This window comes from Ooceraea biroi, chromosome 8 (genome assembly GCF_003672135.1).
Source record: "Ooceraea biroi isolate clonal line C1 chromosome 8, Obir_v5.4, whole genome shotgun sequence".
Lineage (NCBI taxonomy): Eukaryota > Metazoa > Arthropoda > Insecta > Hymenoptera > Formicidae > Ooceraea > Ooceraea biroi.
In genome coordinates this window covers 14,143,909-14,170,529 of record NC_039513.1, presented here as the reverse complement: position 1 = coordinate 14,170,529, position 26,621 = coordinate 14,143,909, and the positions used below count along the sequence as shown (strand labels likewise).

General features: G+C 33.8%; 3 protein-coding genes across 4 annotated transcripts; all 3 read left to right on the top strand.

Moving 5' to 3' along the window:
• The first annotated feature begins 10,885 nt into the window (after positions 1–10,885).
• Positions 10,886–13,819, top strand: LOC113561385 (hybrid signal transduction histidine kinase A-like). 2 transcript variants are annotated; one of them, XM_026971821.1, is made up of 5 exons: positions 10,886–11,228; positions 11,574–11,662; positions 12,500–13,183; positions 13,479–13,623; positions 13,712–13,819. In XM_026971821.1, exons 3-4 carry the CDS (start codon positions 12,636–12,638, stop codon positions 13,591–13,593), a joined length of 663 nt encoding a protein of 220 aa, XP_026827622.1. In that variant the 5' UTR covers positions 10,886–11,228; positions 11,574–11,662; positions 12,500–12,635; the 3' UTR covers positions 13,594–13,623; positions 13,712–13,819. The 2 variants fall into 2 exon arrangements, with proteins under 2 accessions (XP_026827622.1, XP_026827623.1); XM_026971822.1 differs by lacking the exons at positions 10,886–11,228; positions 11,574–11,662 and having other exon boundaries at positions 12,313–13,183.
• On the top strand, positions 13,715–14,257 carry LOC105275060 (the record flags this gene model as incomplete). Its single annotated transcript, XM_026972085.1, has 2 exons — positions 13,715–13,871; positions 13,961–14,257. Coding segments are annotated over 2 exons (381 nt in total), but the record flags the coding sequence as incomplete, so codon positions are not given.
• Positions 14,258–16,135: 1,878 nt separating this feature from the next.
• LOC105275061 (arginine and glutamate-rich protein 1) lies at positions 16,136–24,527 on the top strand. The gene is made up of 6 exons (XM_026972083.1): positions 16,136–16,233; positions 16,391–16,564; positions 16,653–16,677; positions 16,758–17,218; positions 17,386–17,594; positions 23,918–24,527. Exons 1-6 carry the CDS (start codon positions 16,136–16,138, stop codon positions 23,971–23,973), a joined length of 1,023 nt encoding a protein of 340 aa, XP_026827884.1. The 3' UTR covers positions 23,974–24,527.
• Positions 24,528–26,621: the final 2,094 nt, after the last annotated feature.

Here is a 26,621-nt window from a genome sequence, read left to right as displayed (position 1 = left end):
ATGAAATATCAAAGATTATAAACGTTTTTCCATTATATAGCCTATAGTCAAAAAGCCCCTAGATTATCCCCCAGATTATACAGCACGCTGGGTGATGTCTTTCACCTCGATGTTGAGGGGAAATCGTTATTTCTCAAACTCTGAAACATTACAGGCGTATTTCCCAACTGATTTGACGTCGAAAGAAGCGAAAAAGAACACTATTTGAAATGTTAACTATACGCTCAACTATTTTTCATTCATTATTAAGCAACAATTACTTCCTAAACTCTAAAAGTGGTTTCCTAAACTTTCCCAAACGATTCCCAAATTATTGAAATGGAAAACAATAAGAACTATCAAAGATTATAAACGTTTTTCCATTATATAGCTTATAGTCAAAAAGCCCCTAGATTATCCCCCAGATTATACTGCACGCTGGGTGATCTCTTTCAACTCGATGTTGAAGGGAAATCATTACTTCCCAAACTCTGAAAACATTACAGGCGTATTTCCCAAATGATTTGACGTTGAAAGAAGCGAAAAAGAACACTATTTGGAATGATAACTATACGCTCAACTGATTTTCATTAATTATTAACCAACCATTACTTCCTAAACTCTAAAAGTGGTTTCCTAAATTTTCCCAAACGATTCCCAAATTATTGAAATGAAAACAATAAGAAATATCAACGATTATAAACGTTTTTCCATTATATAGCCTATAGTCAAAAAGCCCATAGATTATCCCCCAGATAATACTGCACTCTGGGTGAGGTCTTTCAACTCGATTTTGAGGAGAAATCAGTATTTCCCAAACTCTGAAAACATTACAGGCGTATTTCCCAACTGATTTGACGTTGAAAGAAGCGAAAAAGAACACTATTTGGAATGTTACCTATACGCTCAACTAATTTTCATTAATTATTAAGCAACCAGTACTTCCTAAACTCTAAAAGTGGTTTCCTGACCTGTCCCAAACGATTCCCAAATTATTGAAATGGAAAACAATGAGAAATATCAAAGATTTTAAACGTTTTTCCATTATATAGCCTATAGTCAAAAAGCCCCTAGATTATACCCTAGATTATACTGCACTCTGGGTGTGGTCTTTCAACTCGATTTTGAGGGGAAATCAGTATTTCCCAAACTCTGAAACCATTACAGGCGTATTTCCCAAATGATTTGACGTTGAAAGAAGCGCAGAAGAACACTATTTGGAATAATAACTATACGCTCAACTGATTTTCATTAATTATTAAACAACCATTACTTCCTAAGCTCTAAAAGTGGTTTCCTAAACTTTCCCAAACGATTCCCAAATTATTGAAATGGAAAACAATGAGAAATATCAAAGATTATAAACGTTTTTCCATTATATAGCCTATAGTCAAAAAGCCCTTAGATTATCCCCTAGATTATACTGCACTCTGGGTGAGGTCTTTCAACTCGATTTTGAGGGGAAATCAGTATTTCCCAAACCCTGAAAACATTACAGGCGTATTTCCCACCTGATTTGACGTTGAAAGAAGCGAAAAAGAACACTATTTGGAATGTTAACTATACCCTCAACTAATTTTCATTAATTATTAAGCAACCATTATTTCCTAAACTCTAAAAGTGGTTTCCTACACTTTCCCAACCGATTGCCAAATTATTGAAATGGAAAACAATGAGAAATAGCAAAGAGTATAAACGTTTTTCCATTATATAGCCTATAGTCAAAAAGCCCCTAGATAATACTGCACTCTGGGTGAGGTCTTTCAACTCGATTTTGAGGAGAAATCAGTATTTCCCAAACTCTGAAAATATTACAGGCGTATTTCCCAACTGATTTGACGTTGAAAGAAGCGAAAAGAACACTATTTGGAATGTTAACTATACGCTCACTAATTTCATTAATTATTAACAACCATTATTCCTAACTCTAAAAGTGGTTTCCTACACTTCCCAACGATTGCCAAATTATTGAAATGGAAAACAATGAGAAATAGCAAAGAGTAAAACGTTTTTCCATTATATAGCCTATAGTCAAAAGCCCCTAGATATAATACTGCACTCTGGGTGAGGTCTTTCAACTCGATTTTGAGGGAATCATATTTCCCAAACTCTGAAAACATTACAGGCGTATTTCCCACTGATTTGACGTTGAAGAAGCGAAAAAGAACACTATTTGGAATGTTAACTATACGCTCAACTAATTTTCATTAATTATTAAGCAACCATACTTCCTAAACTCTAAAAGTGGTTTCCTACCTTCCCAAACGATTCCCAAATTATTGAAATGGAAAACAATGAGAAATAGCAAAGAGTATAAACGTTTTTCCATTATATAGCCTATAGTCAAAAGCCCCAGATTATAATATACTGCACTCTGGGTGAGGTCTTTCAACTCGATTTTGAGGGGAAATCAGTATTTCCCAAACTCTGAAACATTACAGGCGTATTTCCCAAATGATTTGACGTTGAAAGAAGCGAAAAGAACACTATTTGGAATGTTAACTATACGCTCAACTGATTTTCATTAATTATTAAACAACCATTACTTCCTAAACTCTAAAAGTGGTTTCCTAACTTTCCCAAACGATTCCCAAATTATTGAAATGGAAAACAATGAGAAATACAAAGAGTATAAACGTTTTTCCATTATATAGCCTATAGTCAAAAAGCCCTAGATTATCCCTAGATTATACTGCACCTGGGTGAGGTCTTTCAACTCGATTTTGAGGGGAAATCATATTTCCAAACTCTGAAAACATTACAGGCGTATTTCCAATGATTTGACGTTGAAAGAAGCGAAAAGAACACTATTTGGAATGTAACTATACGCTCAACTAATTTCATTAATTATTAAACAACCATTACTTCCTAAACTCTAAAAGTGGTTTCCTAACTTTCCCAAACGATTGCCAAATTATTGAAATGGAAAACAATGAGAAATATCAAAGATTATAAACGTTTTTCCATTATATAGCCTATAGTCAAAAAGCCCTAGATTATCCCCAGATTATACTGCACTCTGGGTGAGGTCTTTCAACTCGATTTTGAGGGGAAATCAGTATTTCCCAAATCCTGAAAACATTACAGGCGTATTTCCCACCTGATTTGACGTTGAAAGAAGCGAAAAAGAACACTATTTGGAATGTTAACTATACGCTCAACTAATTTTCATTAATTATTAAGCAACCATTACTTCCTAAACTCTAAAAGTGGTTTCCTACACTTTCCCAAACGATTGCCAAATTATTGAAATGGAAAACAATGAGAAATATCAAAGATTATAAACGTTTTTCCATTATATAGCCTATAGTCAAAAAGCCCTAGATTATCCCCTAGATTATACTGCACGCTGGGTGAGTCTTTCAACTCGATTTGAGGGAAATCATTATTTCCCAAACTCTGAAAACATTACAGGCGTATTTCCCAAATGATTTGACGTTGAAAGAAGCGAAAAAGAACACTATTTGGAATGTTAACTATACGCTCAACTAATTTTCATTAATTATTAAACAACCATTACTTCCTAAACTCTAAAAGTGGTTTCCTACACTTTCCCAACCGATTGCCAAATTATTGAAATGGAAAACAATGAGAAATATCAAAGATTATAAACGTTTTTCCATTATATAGCCTATAGTCAAAGGCCCTTAGATTATCCTCTAGATTATACTGCACTCTAGGTGAGGTCTTTCAACTCGATTTTGAGGGGAAATCAGTATTTCCCAAACTCTGAAAACATTACAGGCGTATTTCCCAACTGATTTGACGTGAAAGAAGCGAAAAAGAACACTATTTGAATGTTAACTATACGCTCAACTAATTTTCATTAATTATTAAACAACCATTACTTCCTAAACTCTAAAAGTGGTTTCCTAAACTTTCCCAAACGATTCCCAAATTATTGAAATGGAAAACAATGAGAAATAGCAAAGAGTATAAACGTTTTCCATTATATAGCCTATAGTCAAAAAGCCCCTAGATTATCCCCAGATTATACTGCACTGGGTGATGTCTTTCAACTCGATTTGAGGGGAAATCATTATTTCCCAAACTCTGAAAACATTACAGGCGTATTTCCAAATGATTTGGCGTTGAATGAAGCGAAAAAGAACACTATTTGCAATGTTAACTATACGCTCAACTAATTTTCATTAATTATTAATCAACCATTACTTCCTAAACTCTAAAAGTGGTTTCCTACACTTTCCCAAATGATTCCCAAATTATTGAAATGGAAAACAATGAGAAATAGCAAAGAGTATAAACGTTTTTCCATTATATAGCCTATAGTCAAAAAGCCCCTAGATTATCCCCTAGATTATACTGCACTCTGGGTGAGGTCTTTCAACTCGATTTTGAGGGGAAATCATTACTTCCCAAACTCTGAAAACATTACAGGCGTATTTTCCAAATGATTTGCGTTGAAAGAGCGAAAAAGAACACTATTTGGAATGTTAGCTATACGCTCAACTAATTGTAATTAATTATTAAACAACCATTACTTTCTAAACTCTAACAGTGGTTTCCTAAACTTTCCCAAACGATTCCCAAATTATTGAAAAGGAAAACAATGAGAAATATCAAAGATTATAAACGTTTTTCCATTATATAGCCTATAGTCAAAGAGCCCCTAGATTATCCCTTAGATTATACTGCACGCTGGGTGATGACTTTCAACTCGATTTTGAGGGGAAATCATTATTTCTCAAACTCTGAAAACATTACAGGCGTATTTCCCAACTGATTTGACGTCAAAAGAAGCGAAAAAGAACACTATTTGCAATGTTAACTATACGCTCAACTAATTTTCATTAATTATTAAACAACCATTACATCCTAAACTCTAAAAGTGGTTTCCTAAACTTTCCCAAACGATTCCCAAATTATTGAAATGGAAAACAATGAGAAATAGCAAAGAGTATAAACGTTTTTCCATTATATAGCCTATAGTCACAAAGCCCCTAGATTATACTGCACTCTGTGTGAGGTCTTGCAACTCGATTTTGAGGGGAAATCATTATTTCCCAAACTCTGAAAACATTACAGGCGTATTTCCCAAATGATTTGGCGTTGAATGAGGCGAAAAAGAACACTATTTGGAATGTTAACTATATCCTCACCTAATTTTCATTAATTATTAAGCAACCATTACTTCCTAAACTCTAAAAGTGGTTTCCTACACTTTCCCAAACGATTCCCAAATTATTGAAATGGAAAACAATGAGAAATATCAAAGATTATAAACGTTTTTCCATTATATAGCCTATAGTCAAAAAGCCCCTAGATTATCCCCCAGATTATACTGCACGCTGGGTTGTCTTTCAACTCGATTTTGAGGGGAAATCAGAATTTCCCAAACCCTGAAAACATTACAGGCGTATTTCCCACCTGATTTGACGTTGAAAGAAGCGCAAAAGGACACTCTTTGGAATGTTAACTATTCGCTCAACTAATTTTCATTAATTATTAAACAACCATTACATCCTAAACTCTAAAAGTGGTTTCCTAAACTTTCCCAAACGATTCCCAAATTATTGAAATGGAAAACAATGAGAAATAGCAAAGAGTATAAACATTTTTCCATTATATAGCCTATAGTCACAAAGCCCCTAGATTATACTGCACTCTGGGTGAGGTCTTGCAACTCGATTTTGAGGGGAAATCATTATTTCCCAAACTCTGAAAACAGTACAGGCGTATTTCCCAAATGATTTGACGTTGAAAGAAGCGAAAAAGAACACTATTTGGAATGTTAGCTATACGCTCAACTAATTTTCATTAATTATTAAGCAACCATTACTTCCTAAACTCTAAAAGTGGTTTCCTACACTTTCCCAAATGATTCCCAAATTATTGAAATGGAAAACAATGAGAAATAGCAAAGAGTATAAACGTTTTTCCATTATATAGCCTATAGTCAAAAAGCCCCTAGATTATCCCCTAGATTATACAACACTCTGGGTGAGGTCTTTCAACTCGATTTTGAGGGGAAATCATTACTCCCCAAACTCTGAAAACATTACAGGCGTATTTCCCAAATGATTTGGCGTTGAATGAGGCGAAAAAGAACACTATTTGGAATGTTACCTATACCCTCACCTAATTTTCATTAATTATTAAGCAACCATTACTTCCTAAACTTTAAAAGTGGTTTCCTACACTTTCCCAAACGATTCCCAAATTATTGAAATGGAAAACAATGAGAAATATCAAAGATTATAAACGTTTTTCCATTATATAGCCTATAGTCAAAAAGCCCCTAGATTATCCCCCAGATTATACTGCACGCTGGGTTGTCTTTCAACTCGATTTTGAGGGGAAATCAGAATTTCCCAAACCCTGAAAACATTACAGGCGTATTTCCCACCTGATTTGACGTTGAAAGAAGCGCAAAAGAACACTCTTTGGAATGTTAACTATTCTCTCAACTAATTTTCATTAATTATTAAGCAACCAGTACTTCCTAAACTCTAAAAGTGGTTTCCTAAACTTTCCCAAACGATTCCCAAATTATTGAAATGGAAAACAATGAGTAATACCAAAGAGTATAAACGTTTTTCCAGTATATAGCCTATAGTCAAAAAACCCCTAGATTATCCCCCACATAATACTGCACGCTGGGGGATGTTTTTCAACTCGATGTTGAGGGGAAATCATTATTTCTCAAACTCTGAAAACATTTCAGGCGTATTTCCCAACTGATTTGACGTCGAAAGAAGCGAAAAAGAACACTATTTGGAATGTTAACTATACGCTCAACTGATTTTCATTAATTATTAAGCAACCATTACTTCCTAAACTCTAAAAGTGGTTTCCTACACTTTCCCAAACGATTCCCAAATTATTGAAATGGAAAACAATGAGAAATAGCAAAGAGTATAAACGTTTTTCCAATATATAGCCTATAGTCAAAGAGCCCCTAGATTATCCCTTAGATTATACTGCACGCTGGGTGATGACTTTCAACTCGATTTTGAGGGGAAATCATTATTTCTCAAACTCTGAAAACATTACAGGCGTATTTCCCAACTGATTTGACGTCGAAAGAAGCGAAAAAGAACACTATTTGCAATGTTAACTATACGCTCAACTAATTTTCATTAATTATTAAACAACCATTACATCCTAAACTCTAAAAGTGGTTTCCTAAACTTTCCCAAACGATTCCCAAATTATTGAAATGGAAAACAATGAGAAATATCAAAGATTATAAACGTTTTTCCACTATATAGCCTACTGTCAAAAAGCCCCTAGATTATCCCCCAGATTATACTGCACTCTGGGTGAGGTCTTGCAACTCGATTTTGAGGGGAAATCATTATTTCCCAAACTCTGAAAACATTACAGGCGTATTTCCCAAATGATTTGGCGTTGAATGAGGCAAAAATGAACACTATTTGGAATGTTAACTATACGCTTAACTGATTTTCATTAATTATTAAGCAACCATTACTTCCTAAACTCTAAAAGTGGTTTCCTAAACTTTCCCAAACGATTCCCAAATTATTGAAATGGAAAACAATGAGAAATATCAAAGATTATAAACGTTTTTCCACTATATAGCCTACTGTCAAAAAGCCCCTAGATTATCCCCCAGATTATACTGCACTCTGGGTGAGGTCTTTCAACTCGATTTTGAGGGGAAATCATTACTTCCCAAACTCTGAAAACATTACAGGCGTATTTCCCAAATGATTTGGCGTTGAATGAGGCGAAAAAGAACACTATTTGGAATGTTAGCTATACGCTCAACTAATTTTTATTACTTATTAAACAACCATTACTTTCTAAACTCTAACAGTGGTTTCCTAAACTTTCCCAAACGATCCCCAAATTATTGAAATGGAAAACAATGAGAAATATCAAAGAGTATAAACGTTTTTCCAGTATATAGCCTATAGTCAAAAAGGCCCTAGATTAACCCCTAGATTATACTGCACGCTGGGTGATGACTTTCAACTCGATTTTGAGGGGAAATCAATACTTCCCAAACGCTGAAAACATTACAGGCGTATTTCCCAAATGATTTGGCGTTGAAAGACGCGAAGAAGAACACTATTTGGAATGTTAACTATACGCTCAACTAATTTTTATTAATTATTAAGCAACCATTACTTCCTAAACTCTAAAAGTGGTTTCCTACACTTTCCCAAACGATTCCCAAATTATTGAAATGGAAAACAATGAGAAATAGCAAAGAGTATAAACGTTTTTCCATTATATAGCCTATAGTCAAAAAGCCCCTAGATTATCCCCTAGATTATACTGCACTCTGGGTGTGGTCTTTCAACTCGATTTTGAGGGAAAATCAGTATTTCCCAAACTCTGAAAACATTACAGGCGTATTTCCCAAATGATTTGACGTTGAAAGAAGCGAAAAAGAACACTATTTGGAATGTTAACTATACGCTCAACTAATTTTCATTAATTATTAAGTAACCATTACTTCCTACACTCTAAAAGTGGTTTCCTAAACTTTCCCAAACGATTCCCAAATTATTGAAATGGAAAACAATGAGAAATATCAAAGATTATAAATTTTTATCCATTTTATAGCCTATAGTAAAAGCCCCTAGAGTATCCCTTAGATTATACTGCACGCTGGGTGATGACTTTCAACTCGATGTTGGGGGTAAATCATTATTTCTCAAACTCTGAAAACATTACAGGCGTATTTCCCACCTGATTTGACGTTAAGAGAAGCGAAAAGAACACTATTTGGAATGTTAACTATACGCTCAACTAATTGTCATTAATTATTAAGCAACCATTACTTCCTAAACTCTAAAAGTGGTTTCCTACACTTTCCCAAACGATTCCCAAATTATTGAAATGGAAAACAATGAGAAATATCAAAGGTTATAAACGTTTTTCCATTATATAGCCTATAGTCAAAAAGCCCCTAGATTATCCCCTAGATTATACTGCACTCTGGGTGATGACTTTTAACTCGATTTTGAGGGGAAATCATTACTTCCCAAACTCTGGAGACTTTACAGGCGTATTTCCCAAATGATTTGGCGTTGAATGTAGCGAAAAAGAACACTATTTGGAATGTTAACTATACGCTCAACTAATTTTCATTAATTATTAACCAACCATTACTTCCTAACCTCTAAAAGTGATTTCCTAAACTTTCCCAAACGATTCCCAAATTATTGAAATGGAAAAAAATGAGAAATATCAAAGAGTATAAACGTTTTTCTATTATATAGCCTATAGTCAAAGAGCCCCTAGATTATCCCCTAGATTATACTGCACGCTGGGTGATGACTTTCAACTCGATTTTGAGGGGAAATCATTACTTCCCAAACTCTGAAAACATTACAGGCGTTTTTCCCAAATGATTTGGCGTTAAATGTAGCGAAAACGAACACTATTTGGAATATTAACTATACGCTCAACTAATTTTCATTAATTATTAAGCAACCATTACTTCCTAAACTCTAAAAGTGGTTTCCTACACTTTCCCAAACGATTCCCAAATTATTGAAATGGAAAACAATGAGAAATAGCAAAGAGTAGAAACGTTTTTCCATTATATAGCCTATAGTCAAAAAGCCCCTAGATTATCCCCCAGATTATACTGCACTCTGGGTGTGGTCTTTCAACTCGATTTTGAGGGGAAATCAGTATTTCCCAAACTCTGAAAACATTACAGGCGTATTTCCCAAAGGATTTGACGTTGAAAGAAGCGAAAAAGAACACTATTTGGAATGTTAACTATACGCTCAACTAATTTTCATTAATTATTAAGTAACCATTACTTCCTACACTCTAAAAGTGGTTTCCTAAACTTTCCTAAACGATTCCCAAATTATTGAAATGGAAAACAATGAGAAATATCAAAGATTATAAATTTTTTTCCATTTTATAGCCTATAGTAAAAGCCCCTAGATTATCCCTTAGATTATACTGCACGCTGGGTGATGACTTTCAACTCGATGTTGGGGGGAAATCATTATTTCTCAAACTCTGAAAACATTACAGGCGTATTTCCCACCTGATTTGACGTTAAGAGAAGCGAAAAAGAACACTATTTGGAATGTTAACTATACCCTCAACTAATTTTCATTAATTATTAAGCAACCATTACTTCCTAAACTCTAAAAGTGGTTTCCTACACTTTCCCAAACGATTCCCAAATTATTGAAATGGAAAACAATGAGAAATATCAAAGATTATAAACGTTTTTCCAGTATATAGCCTATAGTCAAAAAGCCCCTAGATTATCCCCCAGATTATACTGCACTCTGGGTGAGGTCTTGCAACTCGATTTTGAGGGGAAATCAGTATTTCCCAAACTCTGAAAACATTACAGGCGTATTTCCCAAATGATTTGACGTTGAAAGAAGCGAAGAAGAACACTATTTGGAATGTTAACTGTACGCTCAACTAATTTTCATTAATTATTAAGCAACCATTACTTCCTAAACTCTAAAAGTGGTTTCCTAAACTTTCCCAAACGATTCCCAAATTATTGAAATGGAAAACAATGAGAAATATCAAAGATTATAAACGTTTTTCCATTATATAGCCTATAGTCAAAAAGCCCCTAGATTATCCCCTAGATTATACTGCACGCAGGGTGATGACTTTCCACTCGATGTTGGGGGGAAATCATTATTTTTCAAACTCTGAAAACATTACAGGCGTATTTCCCAACTGATTTGACGTTAAAAGAAGCGAAAAAGAACACTATTTGGAATGTTAACTATACGTTCAACTAATTTTCATTAATTATTAAGCAACCATTACTTCCTAAACTCTAAAAGTGGTTTCCTACACTTTCCCAAACGATTCCCAAATTATTGAAATGGAAAACAATGAGAAATATCAAAGATTATAAACGTTTTTCCAGTATATAGCCTATAATCAAAAAGCCCCTAGATTATCCCCCAGATTATACTGCACTCTGGGTGTGGTCTTTCAACTCGATTTTGAGGGGAAATCATTATTTCCCAAACTCTGAAAACATTACAGGCGTATTTCCCAAATGATTTGACGTTGAAAGAAGCGAAGAAGAACACTATTTGGAATGATAACTATACGGTCAACTGATTTTCATACGTATAATGGTCACGGACTTGTTTCATCTCACTGACGACGTCAAACGTTTTGGTTCTTTGGATTCATTTTCAGCCTTTCCTTATGAAAATAATATGTCAATGTTTAGAAAATATTGTAGAAAACCAGGTCAACCTCTTCAACAGTTTTTTAATAGAATGGCAGAGAAACGAATCCATGATGTAAGTGATAATCGTCAAGTTGATTTCCTCTATTCGCGCGTCTATGTCGCATAATAATGATGGTAGTAATAGTCTTCAGTACCGTAAGATTCAATTTAACGGAATATCATTAAGTACAGCTGAACGCGACAATTGCTGTATTTTACATGACGGATCTATTTGTATCGTTTTTAACGTTGTTGTGGAAAATAATGCCTATCGTTTAGCTGTAAAGAAATTTTTAGAGATACATAATTTTTACGATGTCGGTATGGAATCGTCGGTTTTTCGAGTATATAAGTGTGCAACATTAAGCAACGAGCTCTTTTATATTGATTTGGACAAAGTTAATGCGAAATGTTACAGAATGCCTTTTTGGAATTGTACATCGATTGACAATGTTTGAGAGAATCAGTTGGAAACGTTGCAATACATAGTCGCTGCTATTATACATAGTGAGCAGTTGTGAGATCTACTTTTTGTGAATCCTTTGAATTTTTATACTTTTAGAAGTTCTAGAATATGGTATTCTTCTTTGTTGCATCGTGTTTTATATACTTCACTTTCTCTTGTCGTTCCACTTGTACTTTGCATTCGGTTTTTTCAAACATTTGCAAATATTTGTTATTGGGTAACATTTTATATACTCGCTAACTTCTGTTGTCTTAATCCTTTCCTTGGTGTGGTACAATTTCCATTTGCTTTTTCTTTTTATAAGTAACATATGTTACATTTGTCATCAATCTTCTTAATTTACTTTCGCTGCTGTTGGTTTGTGATTAAAATATATCTCGCCATACTCGTCAACGTATGGCTATGATTTTAATATTCCATCTTTACTGTTTTCTTAATCTAATCGCATTAATATTAAGAAACAGATTTAAATATAATTTGTAAGGAGAAGAATAATTTTCAAAGAAATAAAAAATGTGGCTATAACGGTATAAGAGTATATAAGTTTGTACATAAAAAAATATAATGTTTGATATAATATATCAAATGCTCATTGTATTAAATAATAATCTTATAATTTAATTTTCTTCTATATTATAATTATTCTATATTATGATTATAATTTCAATCTTTTCCTTTTATACTTTTCTCCCTTTTATGAAAAAAATGTAATTATTGGTTTAAAAGCTTTTTTGTTAAGAAAATTATTTAAAAAACTCACTTTGCTTTTAGCTGCAGCTACATAAATTTTCTATATATATAACACACATGTACCATAATATCGTACTATAGTATATTAATATTTTTACTCTTTGCGCTACTCTTTCTTTATTCACAAGCGAAGATGTCCGAACGACCGAAGCGAGTTGCCTCGAAACCATCACGACGTCGGATGAGGCTCCTCGGAAGCGGAAAAAGGTCAACGCCCCAGCAATCAGCGCTGAAGATGTCCAGGATGACGTCCAGGACATAAGGATGAGTCTTCAAAACAATCCTAATTATTTTAATAATAATAATAACAATAATAACAATAATTATTCAACATATTCATCATCGCACACATACATTCCACCAGACCAAAACATTCAATCACACATCTCTCAATCAAACATTCAGTCACCCGTAGCCGTGCAATCAAACACGAATTTTCAATTACACACTCAATCGGACACGAACAATCAAATACATATGCGCACTGAATCATACATAAACCTTCAATCAAGCTCATTATCTCATAACACTCACGCATTACAAGCAACACAATCACTCACACAAAACTCACAATCTCATAACACTCACGCATTACCACCACTCACACAAAATTATGATGCACCTCACGTCGAAAGGCTAAGCTACGCCGATAATAATTTTGTGGAATTGCAGAACCAACGTGGAAATTCCAGGGATGTATCTTTTCGAAATTGGGACAACGATATTGGAGGAGCGACGGCATATGATTATCCATCAATACCACATTCATCATCGGCACATCATTTGACGCAATTAGAAAAGCCGGACAATCAGTAAATTTATATACATTTATTTATCTGTTACTATTTTTTAGAGAGAGAGTGTATTAGGAGAGTTATTTTTCATTATCAATTAAAAATACTAAATATAAAATAGATAAAAAATACAGAATAGGGGAAAAATATGTTTGAAAACCATTTGTAAAATGCACATCTTTATAGAATCTGTAAATGCTATTTAATGTTTACAGGAGACTGTACGAACGCTTACATCGCGTTAATAGATATTAACGCGACTTTTAATGAAAACTCTCCATTGTACTGATTCGTCCTTATATTTTATTTGCAGACGAGTAAATTCCACCATGGAAAAAATTTTGAGATGCGTCCAGGATCACCATCGCGCACCACATAAGCCGGTCATCTTCCCTATACCAATCACTTCTAGACATGGATGCGTTTGAAGGAAGCAACGAGGATAATATTCCAATGCCGTAAGTGAACAGAGAAATTGTATTGTTTCGTATTTATAATTTTTTTCACGTATTCTTATATACAATTACATTAATCTTGTTTACGTAGATAAATTATTTCCGACACATTGGCGGCTTTAATTTAAGAGAAGCTGTAAATATCTGCCTGAAGGAAAGTTTGAAGGATGCCATCGCACCGTCGTTTACATGGTGGGGCCGTCAAGAACATCGACCACTATATAATACTCGTCTGATTAGGGCGATTTACGGTAAAAGATCGATTATATTTGTTTACGCATAAATATTAATATTACTGCGTGTCCTCTTAACGATAATGCAACCTGCCTTTATTTTTTAGATGGTGTATGTCAAAACAAAAATTTCGAGAAACCGACGCGCTCCGAATTCCAAGCGCAAATGCGCGAGGCTTTGAGAATGTCCAAGGAGAGACATAGGAGCAGATCGCGCAAGAAGACCGTTCCTCACGGTGACGGCGCAAGGATTCAGCGTACTTTATGGGACGACGAGCGATTAAACGAAAGCGGAGATATGGAATCTATTAACAACGACGAGCAGACATAACATTTCATTTTATTTCTTGTTGTCCATTATTTGGAATTTTCAATTTCTTTTCTTTTGAATTTTTAATTTCGTCGTAATGTGATACATTTTTATGTTTTGTATGTTTTATACTTTTATGTTTTGTATGTTTTATATTTATTTATAGTTCTAAACACGCAGAGGATCGGAAGGAAGAAGAGAAGGAGGAGGAAGACTACTACGTGACCAGTGGATTCAACGATACATATGTGTCGTTGAGTGGGTTACAAACGGCACTTTTCAGTGCCTTTTTTATTCATCCAATGTTGGATAATCTCTCGATCATCGGCACTTTTCAGCGCCATAGTTTCACACAAAATCGGTACTTTTCAGTGCTCGAGATCTCTTAATTTAATATCATAATCGTGCGTGTGTGCGCGCGCGCGCGCGCGTATATTTTATGTCGTGTGTCGTACATACAAATAAATGAATACAGTTTCCCTTCAGAAACTACTACTCATTTATTTGAAAGAATTGAGATGCGCGATAAAAAATATCACGTCGCGCAAATTGTGTATCGAAGTTATCAGTGACTATAATTTGTACTTCTTGTCTGTTTAGATTCACCAAGTTCCAGTTCATTCGTATCATCGAAAACCCGGCACAATTCGGCTCTTCACAATTGTATTATATTTTTTATTACTATTATTATTATTATTATTATTATTATTAGATAACATATTATTGCTAATATTGTATTTGATTAATATTATATTCCATTTATTAGATTTTATATACTTTATGTGTAATTAATTATGTTATTATATTATATTATATGTGTAATTATCTTATTCATTTATTTCAATTAGTAATAATATATAAAAATATGTACAATAATGTGGAGACAGTAATAAACCTAACAGTTTGTATGTAATTTGTGTTTTCCAGTTATTTTTAGTTAAAAAAAATATACAAAAACATCGGGACCCTTTAAATGCATCATTTTCTATGAATGGCCAAAAACTGCAGATCCTGTTCGGTTTCTGCTGCCAATCTGACGTCAGATCATGTTAACAGATCCTGCTCGGTTTCTGCTGTCGATCTGCCGTCAGATTGTGCGCGCGCAGATCCTGCTCGATTTCTGTCGCCAATCTGACGTCAGGCCATGTTAACAGATCCTGCTCGGTTTCTGCCGCCAATCTGCTGTCAGAGTCTGTTAGCAGGCTCTGCTGGCAGATCACTATCCTAATGCGGACATAACGAACGCCAATTTGCTATCAACTTCTGCAGTAATCTGTTGCCAATCTGCTGGCAAATTGCACACATTTTGCTTACTGGGGGAGTTTCTCGTGGTCGGATTTTTCACGGCGAAAATTTTCTAGCAAGAGCATAGCAACGAACTCTATTCCATCAGTCACGATGATGCGTTGCGACATGCACCTGCACGTCGACGAGCCTCGGTTTTCGAATTTCTGTTGCAAAGGGTGATTGCCGGCTGACATATCACTGAGAGAACGCCTGAGAGGAGTCTGACCTCTAGATTAAATCAACGGTAATCGACTTTTGACTGACCCCCGGGGTTATATATTGATGCGATAGGACAGTATATACAGTAGCGCAACTCTGTGTCGGCACCTTTGATGTGTATGATGCTCAAAATGGAGTGCGCATGCGTGAAGTCAGCGAGTAACTGTCTCTCTGTCTACACTGTCTCTCGCTCGCTCACTCTTTCAGTATTTGAATGGTCGTGAAAACATATATGTTTTTATTGACGAATTTGAGTACAGAGTTAACTTACAAAGTAGTGTTGTATAGTGAAAGTGAAGTACAAGTGAAAAAGATAGTGGAAAGCTGATTGAAGCGTATTATATCCTTAGAGGAAATAGTTAACCTATATAAATATTTATATAGCTTTTCTATTTTCTCGTAGGAAGCACTTTGATCTTAGCTTTCTGTTTCAGATATATTGCTGGTGTTGTTAAATACCACAAAAATGAATAGAAAAGGAAAGCAATGGTGTGCTGTGCCAAAATGTATGAACATTAGTGTGGAAAAACGACACTTTTTTAGATTTTCTAAGGAACATGATAGGTATAATGTACTTTTCTTATAATTTATAAAAAATGTATTTTTTAATAATTACCTACTTTTATTCTTGTATAAATATTATATGTAAAGTTTTTAAAATTAATGTATAAAGTATTAATATATACATTTTTAATATTATTAATTGTTATTACATATACAGATGGTTGCAATGGATAAGAGCAGCCAATAGGCTCGATTTGGAACAAAAAGGTCCACATTATGCTTATAATAATTGTACCTTATGTCACCTGCACTTTGAAGAAAAGTGGTTTAGAAGAAAGACCACACTTCGCTTACATCCAGATGCAGTTCCGACTTTATTTTTTGGTTTTGAGTAAGTTTTTATTTATAATTGTCTTTATTTTTTATTAGCAGCTTAGTTTTAATAATAGATAATATATTAAAACATCAAATAATTGTAGTAATGTTTCAATGAAGCAAAAGCCAGTACAAAAATTAATAAGCTATTTTTTATTATAAGAATAATTTTGAAACTTACAAAATTTACTACGTATCAATGTTTTTAGAAATACAGAAGCAGAGGTAGAAATCCTGGAAGTCGAAATACAAGCAGAAGCAGAAATGCAAAGAGAAGCGGAAACACAAGCAGAAGCAGAAATATAAGGAGAAGAAGAAACACAAGCAGTAGAAGTACGAGGAGAAACAGAAATACAAGAAGAAACACAAGCAGAAGTACGAGGAGAAACAGAAATACAAGAAGAAGAAACACAAGCAGAAGTACGAGAAGAAACAGAAATACAAGAAGAAGAAACACAAGCAGTAGAAGTACGAGGAGAAACAGAAATACGAGAAGAAACACAAGCAGAAGTACGAGGAGAAACAGAAATACAAGAAGAAGAAACACAAGCAGAAGTACGAGAAGAAACAGAAATACAAGAAGAAGAAACACAAGCAGTAGAAGTACGAGGAGAAACAGAAATACAAGAAGGAAGAAAAATGTAGCAGTTAAACAAAGAGAAACATCTCAGTAAGTAAACTTTTAATATATTACATATTAGAAACAATAAAAAAGAAAATTTGCTAGAAAAATCAGTTTTACAAATAAAATATTTTGTTTTATTTGTAAAACTGATTTTTCTAGCAAATTTTCTTTTTTATTGTTTCTAATATGTAATATATTTGGGTATGTTGTAGAGTACGTCCAGCAGTGAGCATTCAGCAGCAGAAATTAAAGGATGATAGTCCGCGAAAGAAGAAGCTGCAATTAAAAATCATAGAGTTAAGGAAGCGAAACAAGAATTTGCAACAAACGGTTCGACGGCTCAGAAACAAACTGAAGCAGCAGAAGAAAATCACATCAGCAGAAGAAGAAAGCGACATAAGCAAAATTCGCAAATTAGCCCGTAAGTTATTTTCTGGCAATTTCGAAAGCTTATTAACTGCACAGATCGAAGCTCTTACGAAAAGCAAACATGGAAGACGATATGATAATGATTTTAAAAGATTTGCATTATCTCTATACTTTTCTAGCCCGCGTACTTATAAAAATTTAATAAAAGAATTTGCTTTGCCCTCAGTGCGTTCGCTTCAATTATTTACGCAATCCTGGAATATTATGCCTGGAATTAATGAACAAATTTTTGACTCTAACTTTAAAGTTAAAATCATTAGTGTCAATAGAAAAGCATTGTATATTGTGCGTGGATGAAATGAGTCTAAAAACCCATTTATTTTATAATATATCGCGGGATGAAATAATAGGTTTTGAGGATACGGGTAATGAAAAATTATCTAAACTTGCAAAAAGTGCAGTAGTTGTAATGGCACGAAGTATTGCGGGAAACTGGAAGCTTCCTGTTTGCTATTGTTTTGTAAAAACATCATGTCGGAGCAACGTTCTAAAAGATATAATATTTAATATTATAATAAAATTACGAAATTGTGGTGCTATAGTGCATGCTTTAGTAACAGATATGGGGTCTAATTTTATCAAACTTTATTGTATGAGATCCGGGACCGTTCAGCGCTGAGCGCGAGATCGGGCAATCGGAACCCTTGGTGATTCCGACGGAAGGATAGGATGACGTCAGTGAAAGTACAGCGGTGGAGTCGTTGAACACTGGCTTTATTACTAACAACTTCACTGCAGCGAGTTAAACAGTAACCGTACGACAAATCTTCCGGAGGTCAGCGGATCGACGCAGGTCGAAAGTCTTCTTCCATGGCGGTTCGGTAATCTTACCGCGCGATTTTCCGTAGTTTCGAGTCGTAGACTGCGTTGCTCACAGTTCGTCAAAAAAAACAAGATTGAGAAATCGAATCGGTTGAAGCGAGAACAAGTCGGTGAAGCGATGGACTACGGTGCCGTTCGAGAGCGGTAACGGCGAAAAGCCGAGACGTTAGATTTGAACGGGACCCGTCTCAATCGCTGTCCTGAGATCCGAACTTGAACGCGTACTGACAGATAGTAGTGTATACGGACAGAAGCTTAGAATTTAGAATCTCGGCGATCGACGAAAGGACCATGACAAATAAGCTGATTATCGCGATTCGGCCTTGAATTAAAGCGAGGTCTATTGTCTTAGATCTATAATTAGATCTATATTCGCGGTCGCGAAAACAACGTACCTCTTAAAACACGATGAGTCGATCGCGGTTCTGAGATACTTCGCTTCTCGAACTTTGAAATAATAAATTGTAATTGGAATCCGGAACATTCTAGCTATCTCGAGAACTAGGTATTTCGACACAAAATTCATCCTTCTTAGTAGATAAAGAGGAAGTATTTTATATTTTTGATACTCCTCATTTAATGAAAGCAACGCGTAACAGTTTATTAAAATATAATTTTGAATTTAATAATAAAAAAGCTTCATGGGCTCACATTGTTGAATTTTATAATAGAGACAGTAAGCAATGGATGAAAATGGCCCCAAAATTATCTACATGTCATATTCAACCGAATAATTTTCAAAGAATGAAGGTGAAATATGCCGTCCAAGTATTTAGTAATCGAGTAGCTGCTGGCATGTGCACGCAAAGGTCTTGTGGCCTTCTTCCAAGTGAAGCAGTTGGCACTATAGATTTAATAAACCATTTTAACAACTTATTTGACATTTTTAATTCTTCTCATGTTAATAATCCAAAGGAATATGGAAAAGCTTATACCGGCACTAACAAACAAATTAAATTTTTACAAGAAATGTTATGTTTCTTAAAACATATTAATGTTATATATAAAAACCAACGCTTTGCATGTAAAAGTGAAATGTTTAGACTCTTGGCAGATCACAATTAGCAGCATAATGCAATTATGGGATAAATTAAAATCTTATGATTTTCCTTTCTTACAAACACGCAGAATTAATCAGGATTGCATAGAAAATTTCTTTTGCACTGTAAGGCAACAAGGTGGCAATTGTATGAATCCGACACCTATACAGTTTCAGCGTGCTTTTAAAAAACTTTTCAGTGTAAAATTTTTACAATATTCTGAAGCACAGAATTGTACAGAAGATAGAGATGAAATGTTAAATGTTATTAGAACGCCATATTTAAATGAATGTACAGAAATAATTGCATCTCCAGCACTCAAAATTTTAAATATCCCAAATCATGATTATTATGCTATGGATCTGTCAGAGGAAAATGCATTTAAATATGTATGTATGCGGGTATTTAATAAAAAGAATAACAGAAATACATTCATGTCATGCATGTATAGAATATGTATGAAATGAAAATAAGACTGTATTAGATGATACTACTTTGTATTGTTCTTTTAGAGCAGAGCTCGGCAAGATTTGCACGCGGCAGCCGATTTTCAGCTAGCGCCGCCTCCCGCTATTCCCCTTACCTCGAGCTCCCGCGCGCAGTCTACAAGCTGCTCGAGGCTCAGGACCGTATGACACGCGTGTATCTACATATTTATATATTTGCAATAGCTTTCCACATCACCCGTAAGGTACTATTATTGACGCGTTTTTTTTTAGTGATATCCCCAGTAGACCTAATCCACTGATGATCCTGAAACAATCCTTTAAGTAATAAAATAGAAGAATGAAATAACTAATTAAATGGAAACTATTCGGACAATTCAGATTGTGCTGGCAATTTTCGAGATCTTTTAGAGACGAGAGTAGAAACATCGATTTCCATATTGTATGTAGCAAGTTGTATAAGACGCGGTAAAGAATCATCCCTTAAAGAAGAACGTTTTACGTTTTTTATCAATTTCATTTTCGAAAATAAAGTTTCACATAAATATGTAAAACCAAACATGGAATAAATTCGAAGTTCAAAATTTCGCAGTTTGGGACATGATGATTCTGATAAAATTTTATAAAAATCAGCACCGGTTTCTTTAATCGTTTTCAGGGAAATATCAGTGTGTAAATCACACAATTCATCCTCCAAATCAAAATGTTATTCAGTGCAAGGAGCATTCCTCTCAGTGCAAAAATCAGTTTTTGCACTGAAGGGAATGCTCCTTGCTTCGTCAAGAGTTAAAGAATTATCGAAAGCTTTCACTGCTTCGAGATGCAATTTTTTACGAAAGTACCTTCGGTAAACGGTTTCGAATTTTGTGCTATAAGCAAAGAAATAACATAAGAAGCTAATAGGGATTTTTCAGAAGAAGAAGAAGATTTAGGAGAAGAAGATATTACACCTTCTTGATATATTAATTTAGTCCTTCGAGGATATTTAATTTCTCTGTGTCCGAATAATTGGAATATTGGACTGAATGATGACATCTGAAATGTCTCTGTATTGAAAACTTTTTTATTACGGCAAGTTCAAATCGACAAAGCAAACATATCGTTCGATTAGAAATGCGATCGCTATATCATTGTCTCTCTGCGACAGTCTCTCTCGCCAGCGTAACAGTCGTTGCCGGCAATTGTTTTTAACGTTTTCCAACGGATATCATTTATAAAGCAGTCAGAGCAGCGAATAGCAGCGGATAACAGTGGATAGCATCGAATAGTAGCGAATAACAGCAAGTATTAGCAGTAAATAATTTTTGCATTTTCTGAATTTTATGATGGATCATCAAAAGTATGCTCAAGAATTTGACAAATCTTGGGAAACTAATTATTTCTTTAGCTACATTTCTAATCGAACGATATGTTTGCTTTGTGGATTTAAACCTGCCGTAATAAAAAAGTTTTCAATAGAGAGGCATTTCAGATGTCATCATTCGGTCCAATATTCCAATTATTCGGACACAGAGAAATTAAATATCCTCGAAGGACTAAAATTAGTATATCAAGAAGGTGCAATATCTTCTTCTTCTTCTGAAAAATCCCTATTAGCTTCTTATGCTATTTCTTTGCTTATAGCACAAAATTCGAAACCGTTTACCGAAGGTACTTTCGTAAAAAATTGCATCTCGAAGCAGTGAAAGCTTTCGATAATTCTTTAACTCTTGACGAAGCAAGGAGCATTCCCCTCAGTGCAAAAACTGTAACATCCAGAATTACTGATATCAGTAATTCTATAAAAGAAAAATTACAAAATCTTTTGATTTCATGTAGATATTTTTCTTTATGTCTCGATGAAAGCACCGATATTCGGCATAAGAGTCAACTGAGTATTTTTACTCGAATCGTGCAAAACGATTTCTCTTATGTCGAGGAGCTTTTAGATTTCGTTCCTTTACATGGCACAACAACGGGTCTCGATATTTTTTTAGCTGTTGAAGATTCACTTAAAAAATTGGGAATTGATTTTAGGAAATGTTCTTCGATTACGACTGATGGCGCAAAAGCGATGACAGGTTCAAAAATTGGTTTCGCTGGCCAATTAAAGCAGCGAAATATTAATATCCCAATTATACATTGTATAATACATCAGGAAGCATTAAGTGGCAAAGTAGTAAAATTATCAACAGCTATGGAGACCGTAACTAAAATAATTAATTTAATTAAAGGTGGACAGAAATTCCTTAATCATAGAAAATTTCAGTTATTTCTTCATGAACATAATGCTGTTCACACAGACATCCCTCTTCATTGCCCAGTACGTTGGCTTAGTGCTGCAAAATGTTTGGAAATATTTTTTGCGATAAGAAAAGAGATCTTCCTTTTCTTGCAAGAAATGAACAATTCTAAATTTCAGGAATATATATCGCTTTTGGAAGATATCACATTTCTTTCTGAACTTGCCTTCATTACTGATATAACTAATCAACTTAGGCTTCTCAATCTAAAACTTCAAAAACCGAATCAAAATATTTCCCAATTAGTTAGTCACGTTGATTCATTCCGAAGAAAATTACAATTATTTAAATCTCATTTAAATAATATCTTTCATTTTTTTCCTTCTTGCCAGATTCTTCTCGAAGAACACGGCAGTAATTGTAATTTTAAGGAACATATTTCTTTCATTGATTGTCTTATAGAAGAATTCGATACACGTTTTACTTGCTTTGAAAAACTTCGAACCGAATTAATTCTTTTTGAGAATCCCCTTACAGCGCCAATCGAAGAACAACACCTTGATTTGCAGGATGAATTACGTGATTTACACACTGATATTTCTCTGAAAACGATTAAAGAAACCGGGGCTAATTTTTATAAAATTTTATCAGAATCATCATATCCCAAACTGCGAAATTTTAGTCTTCGAATTTATTCCATGTTTGGTTCCACATATTTATGTGAACCTTCATTTTCGAAAATGAAATTGATAAAAAACGAAAAACGGTCTTCTTTAAGTGATGATTCTTTACCGCGTCTTATGCGACTTGCTACATACAATATGGAAATCGATGTTTCTACTCTCGTCTCTAAAAGATCTCGAAAATTGCCTGCACAATCTGAATTGCCCGAATAGTTTCCATTTAATTCATTCTTCTAGTTTCCAGTTATTTCATTCTTCTATTTTATTACTTAGAGGGTTGTTTTAGTCATTAGTGGATTAGGCCTACTGGGGATACCACTAAAAAAACGCGTCAATAATAGTACCTTACGGGTGATGTGGAAAGCTATTGCAAATATATAAATATGTAGATACACGCGTGTCATACGGTCCTGAGCCTCGAGCAGCTTGTAGACTGCGCGCGGGAGCTCGAAGTAAGGGCAATAGCGGGAGGCGGCGCTAGCTGAAAATCGGCTGTCGCGTGCAAATCTTGCCGAGCTCTGTTTTAGAGCTTACATTAATGAACAAGATAACGAATTTGGAAATTTACATGTCGCAAATAATAATTTTTGTTCCTATATACATAAATTAGAAAACATTTTTGTAACAAATTTTGAAAATAATTGTTTTAAAAAGAATATTGGTGGTTATTTATTTCGACTTGCGCAAACTATTGCTTTTGAACCGCCATGTCCAAACTTTCCTGTAGAATTTTTAATAAAACTTCTTCTACGTATGCGTATTTATTTTACATTATGTGAACATAATAAATCTTGCAAAAGTATTAATACAAGAAAGATGAAACTCCAAAATATTTTACATTTATAAATTTTATTACAATACATTGATGATTTTAATATTTACAGTCTTAGTTTTATTATATTTTATGTGTTATTTTATTTATCTTTAGTTTATTTTAAGTTATCTTTATGTGTGTTATTTGATTCTTCCTATTGCATTTGCCTATTGTTTTCTATATTTTTATTTCATAAGATTGTATGCGTTCAATTTTATTGCATGTCGTGTGTTATATATAGTTTATAAAAAGTGCTTATTAATATATTGTTTATGATTATTTCTCTAGGATTTAGGGACCCAGCAAAATCAAGAATTGCAGACTTTAATAGCGAATTCGGTTGATGTGCACTCGCTCCGTGCCAGTGGCAACTTTTTGTTACTAGGTGCACGTGCTCGGAATGCATATATAGTTTTGAGTGCGATTATTTGCACTGACCTATGACCTAGGAGCAATTACTTGACTGACCCAACATAGAAGTAGCACTAAATTAGGCTAGTGCAATCTAATAGAATACATTTTTATTAGCACACGTTTTCAGTGCACTACCAACCGAACACTAAATACCGAAAGGGGGCACACTCAGTGCGCACTACTGCATCCAATCGAATTCGCCATAACATTACATTTACATTGTAATTGCGATAAGGCAAGCTTCTCTCTTTCTTTTTTCTCTCTATTTCTTTCATTCATACTGAGGTGGACCGAGTAGCTGAGGTATGGATAATTGATATAGTAGACTTGAAGAAGAAGGAGTTAAGTTTACAATTTCCGATATTATCTATATAAATATTACATTTATAATATAATATATTTGTATCAGTTCATAAGTTTAAGATGCGTTTAAGAAATATTATAATTGCGTAAATTAATTCTTGTATTTTAATTGTTTTATTTTTAGCATTTCGAATAAGATTTATAATAATTTATATTTACAATAGTTTTAATTGTACTTAAATTTATTATTTTACTATATGTGATGTATCTTAATGCTCAAAATAAATCTTAATAATCAAAATGTTTGCATGTATTAATTTTGATTTATAATATTAATAGATATATATATAATATAATGAGATAATAGATTAATTGATAAATTTTATGGAAATTATTAGTTGTAATTTACGTGTAATTTAATGTAAGGTTTTTTATATTTTTAATTGCAAAATAAATAAATATTTTAAATAATTATATATTTTATTTATTACTTCGTTCATTATATTCATTTATATAATATTCATTATTCAATATTAAATTAAATATTATTTATTCATAATATTAATAATAATTAAATATGTATTCAAATATTCGTTTAAATATTCATTATAAAATATAGTATATTTGACTGAAAAACATTTACTTTATGTAATAACATGTATGTATTAATTATAATGGTTTTAATAAGCATTAGAATGGTTTTAATTCTTTCATTAAATTATTTAATATATATTAAAACTATGTACATATTCCATTATTATTTGTTAATATATTCTTTAAAATTATATTACATGTATTATTTTGCATATTATTATTTTACATATTTTTTATATTATCAGAGAGGAACCTGAGAGCGGCCAGGCCGCCGTTTTGTCCGTGCCACGCCTATATTTTTTGCATTGAGAAATATATTATATTATATTTGTTAATGTATTACATTTTTTGTTTCGTCTGTCTATTCAACCTTATTTATATTAGCAACAAGATTTAGTAACAACTTGAAAAAAAGAAAAAGAAGAAAAGCGAAGGAGAGAAAGTGAGATGAAAGTTCAAATGGCAGTACTGTATTTCACTCGCTGACTTCGCGCATGCGCACTCTACTTTGGGCGTCATAAATTTCAGCCAGTTGCGCTACTGTATATACTGTGCCCGGGGGTCAGTCAAAAGTCGATTACCGTTGATTTAATCTAGAGGTCAGACTCTCTCAAGCGTTCTCTCAGTGATATGTCAGCGGCAATCACCCTTTGCAACAGAAATTCGAAAACCGAGGCTCGTCGACGTGCAGGTGCATGTCGCAACGCATCGTCGTGACTGATGGAATAGAGTTCGTTGCCTATGCTCTTGCTAGAAAATTTTCGCCGTGAAAAATCCGACCACGAGAAACTTCGATAAATTAAAACGTCTCTCAGCGCGCGGACATTAATTACTTCCGATTAAATTTCAAACTTTCTTTTCATGACCCACACAATCCCGTTTTAATACAAAAGCATTTTTTCTTTTTTTTTATTTTATTACTATTGACGCGTGTGATTCACAGCGAAAGCTATACATTTTTCAAAATTAAGATACATATCGATCATGATTATCGTACCTTTTCATCATCGATTATTGGAGCACGATGACAAACAATTAAAATAACCCCGTTATAACAATTATATCATAAGCGAAGTAAACACTTAGTAGTATAATTATAGGTAATACTAATATTTTAAGGATAATTAAAAATTTTATCAAAAGCGAAATGGACGCTTAATAATATAACCAAAGGTATAGCCAATTGTATAGCTATAAGTAGTATAAGTATTAAGGCGATCCTGGAGTTGCTAGTGAACTATTGTTTCACTAGCTCTCGTAACAGCGACCGTCCGCTAGCGACACCACCGACAGACTTGACAATTACCGACATGTCGGGAAGACGTATACGCTTCAAAACTCTGAAGCATTTGGATCGTCAAGTGGACTGTAAGCAATTTCCCAACATTATTTCGATAATATGTGATAATGTTGTATGCGGTAATGCACACTTCATTAATATATATATATATATTAATATATATATAAATGCTTTTGTATTAATATATATATAAATGAAGTGTTTATATATAAATATATATATATATATATAACATTTGTTTTAAATGTTTTGTCATTTGTACTTCCCGTTGCAACGTTTTGTTGTAACAAAAAGGAAATGACACTGTGTGCATTACCGCATACAACATTATCGCATATTATCGAAATAATGTTGGGAGATTGCTTATATATATATAACCAT

Excerpts from the sequence above, each read along its gene's own strand:
- LOC113561385 (XM_026971821.1), top strand. The coding sequence starts at position 12,636 with ATGAGTCTTCAAAACAATCCTAATTATTTTAATAATAATAATAACAAT. Across the intron at positions 13,184-13,478 it reads TTAGAAAAGCCGGACAATCA|ACGAGTAAATTCCACCATGG; the intron begins GTAAATTTATAT and ends TTTTATTTGCAG.
- LOC105275061 (XM_026972083.1), top strand. The coding sequence starts at position 16,136 with ATGAATAGAAAAGGAAAGCAATGGTGTGCTGTGCCAAAATGTATGAAC. Across the intron at positions 16,678-16,757 it reads TTTCAATGAAGCAAAAGCCA|AAATACAGAAGCAGAGGTAG; the intron begins GTACAAAAATTA and ends CAATGTTTTTAG. Across the intron at positions 17,595-23,917 it reads CAAAATTCGCAAATTAGCCC|GATTTAGGGACCCAGCAAAA; the intron begins GTAAGTTATTTT and ends TTATTTCTCTAG.